This window comes from Oncorhynchus mykiss, chromosome 6, assembly GCF_013265735.2.
Source record: "Oncorhynchus mykiss isolate Arlee chromosome 6, USDA_OmykA_1.1, whole genome shotgun sequence".
NCBI lineage: Eukaryota > Metazoa > Chordata > Actinopteri > Salmoniformes > Salmonidae > Oncorhynchus > Oncorhynchus mykiss.
Window position 1 is genome coordinate 28,354,435 of NC_048570.1, and position 15,584 is coordinate 28,370,018.

Below are 15,584 nucleotides of genomic sequence, written 5' to 3' on the forward strand. Positions count from 1 at the left end.
ATTAGAGCCTTTAAAATTGATTAAATGTTTTTTCCCCCTCTCTCAATCTACACACAATACCCCATAATGCCAAAGTAAACAGTTTTTTTGACATTTTTGCAAAAGTATAAAAAAATCTAACGGATATATCACATTTACATAAGTATTCAGACCCTTTACTCAGTACTTTGTTGAAGCACCTTTGCCAGTGATTACAACTTCAAGTCTTCTTGGGTATGACACTACAAGCTTCGCACACCTGTATATGGGGAATTTCTCCCATTCTTCTCTGCAGATCCTCTCAAGCTCTGTCAGGTTGGATGGGGAGCGTTTCTGCACAGCTATTTTCAGGTCTCTCCAGAGATGTTTGATCTGGTTCAAGTCCGGGCTCTAGCTGGGCCACTCAAGGACATTGAGATTTGTCCCGAAGACACTACTGCGTTGTCTTGGTTGTGTGCTTACGGCCGTTGTCCTGTTGGAAGGTGAACCTCAAATCAAATTGTATTTGTCACACACATGGTTAGCAGATGTTAATGCGAGTGTAGCCCCAGTCTGAGGTCCTGAGTCCTCTGGAGGAGGTTTTCATCAAGGATCTCTCTGTACTTTGCTCCGTTCATCTTTCCCTCGATCCTGACTAGTCTCCCAGTCCCTGGCACTGAAAAATATTTGCACAGCATGATGCTGCCACCACCCTGCTTCACTGTAGGTATGGTATTGCCAGGTGATGAGCAGTGCCTGGTTTCCTCCAGATGTGACGCTTGGCATTCAGGCCAAAGAGTTAAATCTTGGTTTCATCAGACCACAGAATCTTGTTTCTCATCGTCTGAGTCCTTTAGGTGCGTTTTGGCAAACTCCAAGCAGGCCGTCATGTGCCTTTTACTGAGTAGTGGCTTCCGTCTGGCCACTCCACCATAAAGGCCTGATTGGTGGAGTACTGCAAAGATGGTTGTCCTTCTGGAAGGTTCTCCCATCTCCACAGAGGAACTCCGGAGCTCTATCAGAGTGACCATCAGGTTCTTGGTCACCTCCCTGACCAAGGCCCTTCTCCCCCGAATGCTCAGTTTGGCCAGACGGCCAGCTCTAGAAAGAGTCTTGGTGGCTTCTTCCATTTAACTTCTTCCATTTAAGAATGATAGATGCCACTGTGTTCTTGGGGACCTTCCATGCTGCAGGTACCCTTCCCCAGATTTGTGCCTCGACACAATCCTGTCTCTGAGGTCTACAGACAATTCCTTCGACCTCATGGCTTGGTTTTTGTTCTGACATGCACTGTCAACTGTGGGATCTTATAGACAGGTGTGTGTCTTTCCAAATCATGTCCAATCAATTGAATGTACCACAGGTGGACTCCAATCAAGTTGTAGAAACATCAAGGATGATCAATGGAAACAGGATGAACCTGAGCTCAATTTCAAGTCTCATAGCAAAGGGTCTGAATACTTATGTAAATAAGGTATGTTTATTTTTAATTAAATTTTCTTTTTAATAAATTTGCTATTTTTATTATGGGGTATTGTGTGTAGATTGATGAACATTTTGGATTTAATCCATTTTAGTATAAGGCTGTAACGTAAAATATGGAAAAAGTCAAGGGGTCTGAAGAATACATAAAGCACACAGGAACTTTTCTTTGTTCTTTTTATTCATCTTACATCCAAGTAAAATGTCATCTTACATCCAGTAATTTAGGTATGCGTTTACAGGATACTACAGGGGCAATATTACTTTTCCCACTTATCCCTCACGAGCAGAGAACTGATAGGGATCTGCTTATAACACTGGAATAGGCCATTTAGAATTTGGCACATTCATGAAGAGAATACTGTACCTTCCATTTATTGGAGTCACTTAGCACATCTTTTTTTAGAACACATCTCAAAATATATTCTCCTATCACTTTCTGCAGAGAGAAAAATAAATACAATGTTCCGTAAACAAGCTGTCTATTCTTACAAAATAGTGGTAGGAGCTCTGACTTTCTATTACACATTCTGCGACTTTCCAGGACCAATTAACCACATTGGACACCTGAAAAAAGCTGGGTGTTGTCTGCTTGTGGTACTACTGTCCTTATAGACCTGATACAGCACTGCATGGTCTGTGTGTCTTTCTGGATTAGGTCCCCACTGTAGTGTAGATATTGCCTAATGGTTCGTCACACTCTGTTCTCCAACAGGGCTTCAAAGTCTGGCGAGCAGACCAATTTGTGTTTGATGTGTCCCAGCACTGACAAGTCACCAGTCCGGCCCTCTCCTGTTCCAACTGACACCAGCTCCTAATGGAATTAGAGGGGGGGGGCTTGTCAGACAATGACATACAAGGCAAACATAAAATAATATGTATATGTTTACATACTGTACAACTATAAAACTACAGAGAAGTGAAGATTTAAAGGGAAATTCAACTTCTTTCAACATCAACTTGAAAGAACATCAGCACCACCCCCAACATCAACATGAAAACGGCAGGTTTCTATGTTTTGTAGTAAAAAAGATGGAAGATAAGTATTTCCAGTGACATCATCCTGATACTGATCATCTGGTGTGCATCATATGATTTTAACCAACTATGAGAAGCCAAAAGTTGTTCTCTCTGACCTGGAGGAAAGCACACGAGGTTCCCAGAGCCACATCTAGTGTGACATGCCCCAGTATGAGCTGAACCCGACCAGACTTCCGCACCAACAGCCGTCCAACCAGACCCTCCTGCAGGTCCCTCAGATGACAACTGTTTTCCTCCTGCTGCTCCTCCTATTCCACAGAGGACAGACATGGAAACTGATCGTATACACAGTAGTCTTGCTCTCTGAACCACATATTTAAATACCTACTTGAGATTCCGTTTTCAAAAGCATGGACTGTCCATCCTCTGACTGCATCTCTGTCTTCACTGGCCTGACCTCTTGGGTGGGCGGCTGCCCTGGTAGGGAGTCAGGAAGCTGAATAAAGAACAGCTCCTCTTCTTTGGTCTGACTCCAGCTCTCCAGCAGCTCAGATAAAACTTCAGGCTCAGGGAGAGGTGGTGGTCTGAAAGTGGGTTCCATTTTCTTTACCTCTAGCGCATCTTCTGGCTCCTGTTTCACTGAAGAGAGAGGGAGACACATGGCTAGACAGTTGGAGCCCATTGTTTTGCCATATTGTTTCATTTTAACTGACATGTATTATTGTTACCTTTGACTGCATTTATGCCATCCATGGCCTCACTATCCTCTTCAGACTTGTCTGGTTTGGAGGAGGCTGTCACATCACTTTCCTCCTTGAATCCCCACCCTGACACAGCCAGGGGCAGCTGGACAGGACAGCTCCTTACATCACTCCTAAGGTGAGGGTCATCCAGGAACTGGTGGGAATTAGTTAAATTACTTTTAAGTAAGTGGGCAAGGAATAAATGCACAGGCAGACAGCATGATGAGACATAAGTACATGGAGGACTCACATTGTCTCGTTCCAGAGCGCGCAAAATTTCTTTGGTCTCTTCCTCGGTCTCCCTCTTCTCCTTCTTGATGTTGATGATGGGTGAGGGACCCACACTTGGTGCATCTCTCTCACCTTCATAGCCACCTGATTGGAGCACAGGAAGAAACTCATGGGTTAAAACACAAATCACAATACATCAATATGGTCTACACAAAATATTACACCATATAACATGTAATGGAATCCCAGCTGAATGAATGACCCGGCCATACCTCTTTTCTTAATCATCATCTCTGCAGGCCCCTGCTCAAAGATAGAGTGGGACTGGATGACCTCTGGACGTCCCCGGCCACGACCGCCCCTACCACCTCGCTCACGACCCCGATCGTTCTCCCTCCTCTCCCTCCTTTGTCCACCCTCAACCTTCTGCCTATGGTAGACGAAAGTCAAACTCTCAACATATGGTCATTCCTAAGATCCAGTATGTGCTGGAACATTTTTAGAATCATGCACTGTATTTCAATTTGTCACTTAGCAGACCTACAGCTAGCGCATTCATCTTGAGATCTGTGTGTGTGTGTGTATACACACACACACACGAAGTCAGAAGTTTACATACACTTAGGTTGGAGTCATTAAAACTTGTTTTTCAACCACGCCACAAATTTCTTGTTAACAAACTAGTTTTGGCAAGTCGGGTAGGACATCCACTTTGTGCATGACAAGTCATTTTTCCAACAATTGTTCACAGACAGATTATTTCACTTATAATTCACTGTATCACAATTGCAAGTGGGTCTGAAGTTAACATACGCTAAGTTGAGTGCGTCTTTAAACAGCTTGGAAAATTCCAGAAAATTATGTCATTGCTTTAGAAGCTTCTGATAGGCTAATTGACATCATTTGAGACAATTGGAGGTGTACCTGTGGATGTATTTCAAGGCCTACCTTCAAATGCAGTGCCTCTTTGCTTGACATCATGGGAAAATCAAAAGAAATCAGCAAAGACTGTAGACCTCCACAAGTCTGGTTCATGGTTGGGAGCATTTTCCAAATGCCTGAAAGTAGCACGTTCATCCGTACAAACAATAGTACGCAAGTATAAACACCATGGGTCCACGCAGCCGTCATACCGCTCAGGCATGGAGACACGTTCTGTCTCCTAGAGATGAAGGAAATTTGGTGCGAAAAGTACAAATCAATCCCAGAACAACAGCAAAGGACCTTGTGAAGATGCTGGAGGAAACAGGTACAAAGTATCTATATCCACAGTAAAAACGAGTCCTATATTGACATAACCTGAAAGGCCGCTCAGCAAGGAAGAAGCCACTGCTCCAAAACTGCCATAAAAAAGCCAGACTGCGGTTTGCAACTGCACATGGGGACAAAGATTGTACTTTTTGGAGAAATGTCCTCTGGTCTGATGAAACAAAAATAGAACTGTTTGGCCATAATGACCATCATTATGTTTGGAGGAAAAAGGGGGAGGCTTGCAAGCCGAAGAACACCATTCCAACCATGAAGCACGGTGGTGGCAGCATCATGTTTTTGGGGTGCTTTGCTGCCGGAGGGACTGGTGCACTTCACAAAATAGATGACATCATGTGGAAGAAAATTATGTAGATATATTGAAGCAAATGGGTCTTCCAAATGGACAATGACTCCAAGCATACTTCCAAAGTTGTAGCAAAATGGCTTAAGGACAACAAAGTCGAGGCATTGGAGTGGCCAGCAAAAAGCCCTGACCTCAATCCTATAGAAAATTTGTGGGCAGAACTGAAAAAGCGTGTGCAAGCAGGGAGGCCTACAAACCTGACTCAGTTACACCAGCTCTGTCAGGAGGAATGAACCAAAATTCACCCAACATATTGTGGGAAGCTTGTGGAAGGCTACCCAAAATGTTTGACATAAGTTACACAATTTAAACGCAATGCTACCAAATACTAATTGAGTGTATGTAAACTTCTGACCCACTGGGAATGTGATGAAAGAAATAAAAGCTGAAATAAATCACTCTGTACTATTATTCTGATATTTCATATTATTAAAATAAAGTGGTGATCCTAACTGACCTAAGACAGGGAATTTTTACTAGGATTACATGTCAGGAATTGTGAAAAACTGAGTTTAAATGTATTTGGCTAAGGTGTATGTAAACTTCTGACTTCAACTGTATATATACACACACATACTACCGTTCAAAAGTTTGGGGTCACTTAGAAAAGTCCTTGTTTTTGAAAGAAAAGCTATAACAAATTCCATTAAAGTAACATCAAATTGATCAGAAATACAGTGTAGACATTGTTCATGTTTTAAATTACTATTGCAGCTGTAAATGCCTGATTTTTACATGGAATATCTACATAGGTGTACAGAGGCCCATTATCAGCAACCATCACTCCTGTGTTCAAATGGCACATTATGTTGCCTAATCCAAGTTTATAATTTTAAAAAGGCTAATTGATCATTAGAAAACCCTTTTGCAATTACAGTGGGGCAAAAAAGTATTTAGTCAGCCACCAATTGTGCAAGTTCTCCCACTTAAAAAGATGAGGCTTGTAATTTATCATAGGTACACTTCAACTATGACAGACAAAATGCAAAAAAAAATCCAGAAAATCACATTGTAGGATTTTTAATGAATTTATTTGCAAATTATGGTGGAAAATAAGTATTTGGTCAATAACAAAAGTTTCTCTCAATACTTTGTTATATACCCTTTGTTGGCAATGACAGAGGTCAAATGTTTTCTGTAAGTCTTCACAAGGTTTTCACACACTGTTGCTGGTATTTTGGCCCATTCCTCCATGCAGATCTCCTCTAGAGCAGTGATGTTTTGGGGCTGTTGCTGGGCAACACAGACTTTCAACTCCCTCCAAAGATTTTCTATGGGGTTGAGATCTGGAGACTGGCTAGGCCACTCCAGGACCTTGAAATGCTTCTTACAAAGCCACTCCTTCGTTGCCCGGGCGGTGAGTTTGGGATAATTGTCATGCTGAAAGACCCAGCCACGTTTCATCTTCAATGCCCTTGCTGATGGAAGGAGGTTTTCACTCAAAATCTCACGATACATGGCCCCATTCATTCTTTCCTTTACACGGATCAGTCGTCCTGGTCCCTTTGCAGAAAAACAGCCCCAAAGCATGATGTTTCCACCCTCATGCTTCACAGTAGGTATGGTGTTCTTTGGATGCAACTCAGCATTCTTTGTCCTCCAAACACGACGAGTTTAGTTTTTACCAAAAAGTTATATTTTGGTTTCATCTGACCATGACACTCTCCCAATCTTCTTCTGTATCATCCAAATGCTCTCTAGCAAACTTCAGACGGCATGGACATGTACTTGCTTAAGCAGGGGGACACGTCTGGCACTGCAGGATTTGAGTCCCTGGCGGCGTAGTGTGTTACTGATGGTAGGCTTTGTTACTTTGGTCCCAGCTCTTTGCAGGCCATTCACTAGGTCCCCCCCCGTGTGGTTCTGGGATTTTTGCTCACCGTTCTAGTGATCATGTTGACCCCACGGGGTGAGATCTTGCGTGGAGCCCCAGATCGAGGGAGATTATCAGTGGTCTTGTATGTCTTCCTAATAATTGCTCCCACAGTTGATTTCTTCAAACCAAGCTGCTTACCTATTGCAGATTCAGTCTTCCCAGCCTGGTGCAGGTCTACAATTTTGTTTCTGGTGTCCTTTGACAGTTCTTTGGTCTTGGCCATAGTGGAGTTTGGAGTGTGACTGTTTGAGGTTGTGGCCAGGTGTCTTTTATACTGATAACAAGTTCAAACAAGTGCCATTAATACAGGTAAGGAGTGGAGGACAGAGGAGCCTCTTAAAGAAGAAGTTACAGGTCTGTGAGAGCCAGAAATCTTGCTTGTTTGTAGGTGACCAAATACTTATTTTCCACCATAATTTGCAAATAAATTCATTAAAAATCCTACAATGTGATTTTCTGGATTTTTTTTCTAATTTTGTCATAGTTGAAGTGTACCTATGACGAAAATTACAGGCCTCTCTCATCTTTCTTTTTAAGTGGGAGAACTTGCACAATTGGTGGCTGACAATAATATTTTGCCCCATTGTATGTTAGCACAGCTGAAATCTGTTGTTCTGATTAAAGCAATAAAACTGGCCTTTTTTAGACTAGTTGAGTATCAGGAGCATCAGCATTTGTGGGTACGATTACAGGCTCAAAATGGCCAGACACAAAGAACTTTCTTCTGAAACTGGTCAGGCTATTCTTGTTATGAGAAATTAAGGCTATTCCATGTGAAATTGCCAAGAAATTGAAGATGTCGTACAACACTGCGTACTACTCCCTTCACAGAACAGCGCAAACTGTCTCTAACCAGAATAGAAAGAGTGGGAGGCCCCAGTGCCCAACTGAGATAGAGGACAAGTAAGTACATTAGAGTGTGTAGTTTGAGAAAGACGCCTCAAGTTCTCAACTGGCAGCATCATTAAATAGTACCCGCAAAACACCAGTCTCAATGTCAACAGTGAAGAGGCGACTCCGGAATTCTGGCCTTCGAGGCAGAGTTGCAAAGAAAAAGCCATATCTCTGACTAGCCAATAAAAAGAAAAGATTCAGATGGGCAAAATAACAGACACTGCACAAAGGAATTCTGCCTAGAAGGCCAGCATCCCAGAGTCATAATGTACATGTCCTCTTGCTCAGTTGTGCACCGGGGCCTCCCACTCCTCTTTCTATTGTGGTTAGGGCCAGTTTGCACTGTTTTGTGAAGGGAGTAGTACACAGCGTTGTACAACATCTTCAGTTTCTTGGCAATTTCTTGTTCCACCCAGGACAAAGGAAGAGCTTCATATATCGTCACAGACTGAACAACTGAACTTACTCTTCTTTAGCTTTGCGGCCAATAATGTTAGGGGTGAAAGTTTTCTGAAAGATAAAACATGGGAGTCAAGATTTACTTCATTAAACAAATACAAAAGTTCTGGTGGGACCATTAAACACGGTATACAATTCACTGAGCCTACCTTTTTCACACCTCCCAGGGTGAGGTCTCTGGAGCGCATGGAAGGGAGACGGCCAGGGGAGATAGTAGCTGGTAGCCGGCGTCCCATCACCAAACCCCTGCCACTCCCTCCGGGCGTTGCCGGAGTGTGAGAAGGGCCACCGGGATTGCTTGAGCCTGGCTCAGCCATCCTGGACAACGCAATTAGAAATTATTTATTTGAAAAGTTAAAAACAGATGACAACTATCCACACACCTTTATTCAAGAAGTCTTCATAAGAACACCTATACTCCCCTCTGTATTTATGTGGATAGTTAAGCTAAAAATGTGCCGATTTGGCTCTATACTCCAGCATTTTGGATTTGAGATCAAATGTTTCATATCAGCCGATTTTATCTGAAGATCATGCGTCTCCAAAACTGCTATCCTCTCACCATTGCCAAAAAGAGTGGAGGTCACAATGTTTTAGGGGGTATGATCATTGTTCCTCTTACTTTGTCATTCATCATTATTCTGGATTCATTCATAATTATCCATATTCATGGTACATTTTTTCCCCTATATTCATTTAGCAGTGGCAGGCCACTCGGATGGTAACACATTCAGTGTAAACTTAAACGACTCAAACCAAATATAAAGTAGAAAATATATTGGAGTTAATTATTTTTCAATAAGATCTTTGAGAACCTACAATCACCAAAATAAAAAAACTAGAGACTGCCAGGGAGAATCTAAAATTCCCATAATGTCATGGCATGAGGCCTCATTGATTTTGTTATTATATTTTAGTCACTCAGATATAGAATTTCAGGAAATTTGTCTCTAAAAAAACTGCAAATTTTCTCTCAACCTCATGGCAAATGTGTAGGATTGCAGGAAACTAGCTCAAACTAAGAATCTTCTCGGCCCTTGGCAAAACCAATGATGTACACAGTGTACAAAACAAAACTCTTTCCGTGACAGACTGATCAGGTGAATGCGGGATAAAGCTATGATCCATTATCGATGTCACCTGTAAAATCAATCAAGACCAGTGGTCGAAAAACAGTTCACTGATGAAAAAGGACAAAGGAGGCTGACTTGTTCAGAGCAACAGATGGACTAGTTAGTCAACTGACAGTCCAGTACAACATTGGTGACCAAAGACCCATAAAAGAATGCACAACTCATCGTACCTTGACACAAATGGGGTATGGCAGCCAAAGAGTTCCACTTCGTTCTTTTTTTTGCTGAAACTGCGGTTGTAGTGGGCTAAGGAATGAAAACCAAAACATTGCCTGGACTGAGGAAGCCTGGATCCTGCTGTTTTACGCTGATGGGAGGACAAGGGTATGGCAGAAACCACAATACATGCATCCATCATGTTGTGTGTCAACGTTGCAGGCTGGTGGTGGTGGTGTGGGGTGCTTTTTCATGGCACACATTGGGCCCCTTGATAAAAGTGGAACAACATCTGAGGTCGAAGGAATTGTCTGTAGAGCTCCGAGACAGGATTGTGTCGAGGCATAAATCAGGGGAAGGGTATAAAAAAAAACTTCTGCAGCATCGAAGGTCACCAAGAACACAGTGGCCACCATAATTTATAAGTGGAAGAACTTTGGAACCACCCAGGCAAACTGAGCAATCGGGAGAGAAGGGCCTTGGTCAGGGAGGTGAACAGAGCTCCAGAGTTTCTCTGTGGAGATGGGAGAACCTACCAGAAAGGCAACCATCTCTGCACACTCCACCAATCAGGCCTTTATGGTAGAGTGACCAGACAGAAGCCACTCCTCAGTAAAAAAGGCACCTGACAGCCCACTTGGAGTTTGCCAAAAGGCACCAAAAGGACTTTCAGACCATGAGAAACAAGATTCTCTGGTCTGATGAAACCAAGATTCAACTCTTTGGCCTGAATGCCAAGTGTCACGTCTGGAGGAAACCTGGCACCATCCCTACAGTGAAGCATAGTGGTGGCAGCATCATGCTGTGGGGTTGTTTTTCAGCGGCATGGACTGAGAGACTAGTCAGGATCGAGAGAAAGATGAACGGAGCAAAGTACAGAGATCCTTGATGAAAACCTGCTCCAGAGCGCTCAGGACCTCAGACTGGGACAAAGGTTTACCTTCCAACAGGACAACGACCCTTAGCATACAGCAAAGACAACGCAGGAGTGGCTTCGGGACACGTCTCAGAATGTCCTTGAGTGGCCCAGCCAGAGCCCGGACTTGAACCCGATTGAACATCTCTGGAGAGACCTGAAAATAGCTGTGCAGTGACGCTGCCCAACCAACCTGACAGAGCTTGAGAGGATCTGCAGGGAAGAATGAGAGAAACTCCCCAAATACAGGTGTGCCAAGCTTGTAGCGTCATACCCAAAGAAGACGAGGTTGTAATCACTGCCAAAGGTGCTTCAACAAAGTACTGAGTAAAGGGTCTGAATTAGTAATGCACCAATATGACATTTTCCTTGCCAAAAAAACCCAGATACCGATCACTGATATTTATTTTTTTTGTGGCCGTTTAAGCATTCTAGTACAGTTAAATAGTTAGCACACACACAGAGACGGACGCGTCTGGAAGAGGTGTCACTACAGTCCCTGGTTCGAAACCAGGCTGTATCACATTTGGCCGTGATTGGGAGTCCCTTACGGCGGCACACAATTGGCCCAGCGTCGTCCGGGCCGTCATTGTAAATAAGAATTTATTCTTAACTGACTTGCCTAGTTAAATAAAGGTTACACAGACACACCAAAAAGTTATTTTGTTGGCATTTACATATGTCCCCATTACCAGTAAAACATATATCAAAACCAATTTCTTTCACTTATTTGCTGTACTGTTTCGTTGTTCAGTCATTTCATTCTCAACCAGGATTTCTATGGAACGCCGTTTGGGTCTTTGTGTATGTTTGACGACACGCGTCAAATACACAACATCATCTGTTTCAGTAGCTATATAGCTAGGTGTCATTAAAATAACCCTAATTTATAAGACAGTTCTTATTTGATTAATGGTGGTCGGACCCATCTGTGTGAAGCTAGCCACAATAAGGATTAGCCACAATAGTGGACTTTGGGGGTAGCCTTCAAATTAAAAGTATGGCATAATTCTACTATTTGTATTAATTTGCATCACTGTCAATGACATACTTTAATTTTGAAGGCAAACCGCAAATTCCACTATTATGCTTATCTTTATTGTGGTAGATTCACAACACGTAACCCTGTCCGGTCGAGTCTCACTAGCCAGACCAAGCTAGCTGGCTGCTTATAATGTTAGTTTTGGGCAGCAGGGTTAAGTAGCTGGCTAGCTATTTATTTTCAGGAACTGAAGTTTAATTTCAATAGGCGAACAACAAGTGGCAACCTAGCTAAGACTTACAAGGATTCCTAAATCATTAATAAGAATAATGAAAATGACTGCAGTTTCTACTGGTCACTGTTTTCAGGCTGGTTGTAATGGTGCTAGCTTGGTACCGAGCTAAATCTAGCTACCCCAGAAGTTGCGGTCAAACAAATTATGCTTTATTACCAACGTCGTATTGTAAACACATCGTTCGTGGCCAGTGTTTGCAGACTTTTTTGTACAGCTTCGACAGTGCTACTGTATCTTTTTTGACACGCAAAGACCCAAACAGCGTTCCATAGTATGTATGTCGTGAAGCTAATAGCAGTGACGCTATTACAGTGTAATAATTCCGGTAGGGAAACATCTGAAAAATAGCTCACTTGGTAGTGTGTACCTGTGTTCGACCAGTCAGCGAAAGTCAACATCACCCACGACAGAGGATGGTTGATTGTCAAGGGCAATGAATTCCATTATCTTGGCTTTAATGGATTTCGCCTTTGAGATGTCTCGCTGAAATTCTTACTCTTTCAAATGACTGCTCGACTTGTTGACTGTGTGGATCGAGCAGTCAACATTGTGTGGGCTAGGTTAGGAATGCTGTGTTGCACGTGTAATGCAAAATGTTACGTGCCGTCATTACGTAATGTACCTACGTTATATAGGTATGCACGCCATCTATGACATCAGTTAACGTCGGCGTTAAACTAGACATCGGGCCGATAACAATGTTGGCATTTTTAGCTAATATCGGAAGCTTCCGATATGTTCACCGATATACAGTGCATCCCTAGTATGAATACTTATGTAAATGTGATATGTTTTTTTATTTTTAGTACATTTGCAAAAATGTGTGTAGATTGATGAGGGGGAAAAAAACTATTTAATCCATTTAAAAATAAGGCTGTTACATAAAAGGTGGAACAAGTGAAGGGGTCTGAATACTTTACAAATGCACTGTATATATAAATATATATATTTTTTGCTGACAATTTAAAAGCATGCAAAACATGTTGAATTGAAGGAAATTAACTTTGTAACAGCAACATTTTGCCTCTGCGGCCAAGAGGGGGCCTCAAATTTTGGTCGGAGACTATGCCATTAGCTATGCCCACCACCCCCCACGCCAACTTTGACACTGCTGCCGAAGAAAATCCTAAGGTAACCACTGTGGTAGCATCCAAATTAATGTAGAAGTGTTCCGAAGCATCTTCTATTCTTATTTACAATAAAAGTGACTCCAAAATGATAATACATTATTTACCATTCAGTTCTCATTGAGCAAAACATAATCCGAAGCAATTAAAACAAACTGCAAATGCATCCAACAAGTTTGTAGAGTCACAAGCTTGATGTCGTCATTGCATGCTAAGAATAGGAGACAAAATACTAAACTTTTAATACACTAAGTGAATTTGTCCAAATACTTATATATATAAAAAAAAAGTACTTCAACTCATTGAGGGCTTGATGATTAGTTGACAAGTTGAATCGGGTGTGCTTGTCCAGGGTTACAATAAAAATGTGTACTGTTGGGGCAACTCGAGGACCTGGGTTGGGAAACACTGTTCTCTCATATTAAACATTGTATCCGACATCCAAAATGTTGGAGTATAAATATGACGGGGAGTGTATATGCATGTAACCCATTTATCGACGCTACTATCTTTAGCGCCTATAGACCATAGTATCTCTTCTGGCCGGGCAAGTTTTGTTAAAGGGCGACTGCACTTCCTGATTTGGCCTCATTTTTCATCCATGTTCATTAAGAAAGGCCAAGACTGCAGGCAAACAAGAGTTGTCTTGGGGGTGTTGTTTGATGCTTGTGATTGAATGGCAAAGATACACACAAGGGCAGTAGTGAGTACAGCAAGGTAAGCAAAGTTAGCTTTGCAATGGAAAGAACCAAGTTTAGAAGCTGAGGACCCTGACATGCTGACCACACCGATCACGTCGCGTGCGTGAGCATTGCAAAATAAATGTACACACACATGTTAGTCAATCATTGCACCCACACTGCTCGCGCTTGCCAACGAGCGTCTGCGTTTCCAAGTGCTAAAATAGAAGTCAGTTCTATTTGTGACGCTGAACGCGGTGCAAGTCTTGCCTCTCCCATCTCCTCATTGGTTTATTGAAGCAGATAACCAATGAGGAGATGGCACGTGGATGATTGGAAGATGAACGGAGGTCGGTCGATCGTGGTAATACACCTTTATGAAAGTTAGACGCCAATCGCCATATAAAGTCCAAAGAAGAAAGAGCCTGAAGGAGAAGAGATGACTAGAAACGATTTGGTTGACTGTTTTATGTGTGGATTAATTGTCGAAGTAGAGGACCTTGTGTATTTCAGGTAAAATAACTCAACGTTTATATCCCTGTACAAATTAGCTAGCAACTGCAAGCTAGCTAGCAAAATTGGCATAAATGTTTAATGCTTTTCGACCTGTCCCCAAATTTATATAATTGGTTCAGAGTTTGTTCTGACATTTCACCCTGCGTGTCGTGATCATGTTTGGTGTGGGGGACAAAAATCAATTTGCGCGTGTCCGGTTTGGGGATGGTGTGATTCAGTTCTATGCTTAGGCTAAAGCCTGCGCTGACCTTGTGTTTAGCCAAGCTGACAGAAGCTATCTGGCATAGCTTGGTTATGGCTGCAGCTGGCTATCCTATCTACCTGATATTTCTCAGTCAAATCAGTTATGGCAAGAGAACAGGTATCCCCTGTTAATAACCTCGTTATTGTTATTTTATTGTGTTCCCCTGTCCCCACTGCTGCTACTTGCTGTTTATTATCTATGTCACTTTACAAATTACCTCCATTAACCAGTACCCCTGCACATTGACTCGTACCAGTATATACGTATATATAGCCTCGTTATTGTTATGTACATTTCTTGTGTTACCTATTGATTAAATGTTTTACTTTAGTTTATTTAGTAAATATTTTGTTAACTCTACTTCTTGAAGTACATTGTTGTTTAAGGGCTTGTAAGTAAGCATTTCACGGTAAGGTCTATTAAAGCTGTTGTATTCGGTGCAAATGACAATTACAATTTGATTTTAACACTGCCCCTTTAAAACAAAAAAAGCTCTTTACCTGACTTGCTTTTCAAAGATGGCTAGAATGTACATGTTTTGTACTCTTGTAGGAACCAACAGAACTAACAGTGATTGAGTTATATTATTAGCCTAAATCAGGACGATCCAATCTATTCATCACATTACGAATAGTAGGCTCTTTTACATAAGTCAGCAAATGCGATGATACATGGAATGCTTTATTTTTATGGTGAAAATGTACTCCCCCAAACTTGACTCAACGTAAATCGATTATTTCAATTGCGATACGGTTCTAGAAACAACGCCATAGGCGTATCGCAATTGAAAGAATCGATTTACGTTTATATGAAGTATTTGGCTGCCAGAACCAGTCCACGTCTAACGTACAAGGTCTTTGGACCTTAAGGAGTAAAGGGTAAAGTTAGGCTACATAAAAAGTATTTTTTGCGCTAATACAGAGCGCGCCTTTAATGTTTGTCTTTGATACCAAATGATTCAAGTTTTACAGGGCCTTTTTGTTAGGCCATTGGTATAACAGCTAATCAAGGAGTTACTGTCAACACATGTCAGCAATGCATGCTGGTTACATTATCTAGCTAGCTATGACTCTGACAATGCGTTTTCGATATTGTTGCCTTATTCAAATTACCTGATTGCTTCTTTAGATGTTCACCAAACCAAGAGAATTGCGTTTAAATTGACTGCACCCCTTCAATAAGCAAATCCGTGGCGATTTCTTACGTCATTGGTCAACAAGAAAAGTCGGCATTATCTGCAGTACAGCGCCATGACTGCTAGTCCTGGCAGACTTGTGTTATTCACGGATCACGTGC

At 42.0% G+C, this 15,584-nt stretch overlaps 1 protein-coding gene across 1 annotated transcript; it reads right to left on the bottom strand.

Annotated features, from left to right (window-relative positions):
- Positions 1–1,603: 1,603 nt before the first annotated feature.
- LOC110525668 (DNA-directed RNA polymerase III subunit RPC4) lies at positions 1,604–15,582 on the bottom strand. Its single transcript, XM_021606003.2, has 9 exons — positions 15,401–15,582; positions 8,389–8,557; positions 8,247–8,290; positions 3,668–3,825; positions 3,415–3,539; positions 3,150–3,318; positions 2,810–3,060; positions 2,577–2,729; positions 1,604–2,254 (listed from the first exon to the last, which is right to left on the bottom strand). Exons 2-9 carry the CDS (start codon positions 8,554–8,556, stop codon positions 2,135–2,137), a joined length of 1,188 nt encoding a protein of 395 aa, XP_021461678.1. The 5' UTR covers position 8,557; positions 15,401–15,582; the 3' UTR covers positions 1,604–2,134.
- Positions 15,583–15,584: the final 2 nt, after the last annotated feature.

Coding starts and splice junctions, on each gene's coding strand:
- LOC110525668 (XM_021606003.2), bottom strand. CDS start 8,556: ATGGCTGAGCCAGGCTCAAGCAATCCCGGTGGCCCTTCTCACACTCCG. Junction 3,826..8,246: donor GGCCGCAAAGCTAAAGAAGA/GTAAGTTCAGTT, acceptor CGTCTACCATAG/GCAGAAGGTTGAGGGTGGAC. Junction 2,255..2,576: donor CCTCGTGTGCTTTCCTCCAG/GTCAGAGAGAAC, acceptor TAATTCCATTAG/GAGCTGGTGTCAGTTGGAAC.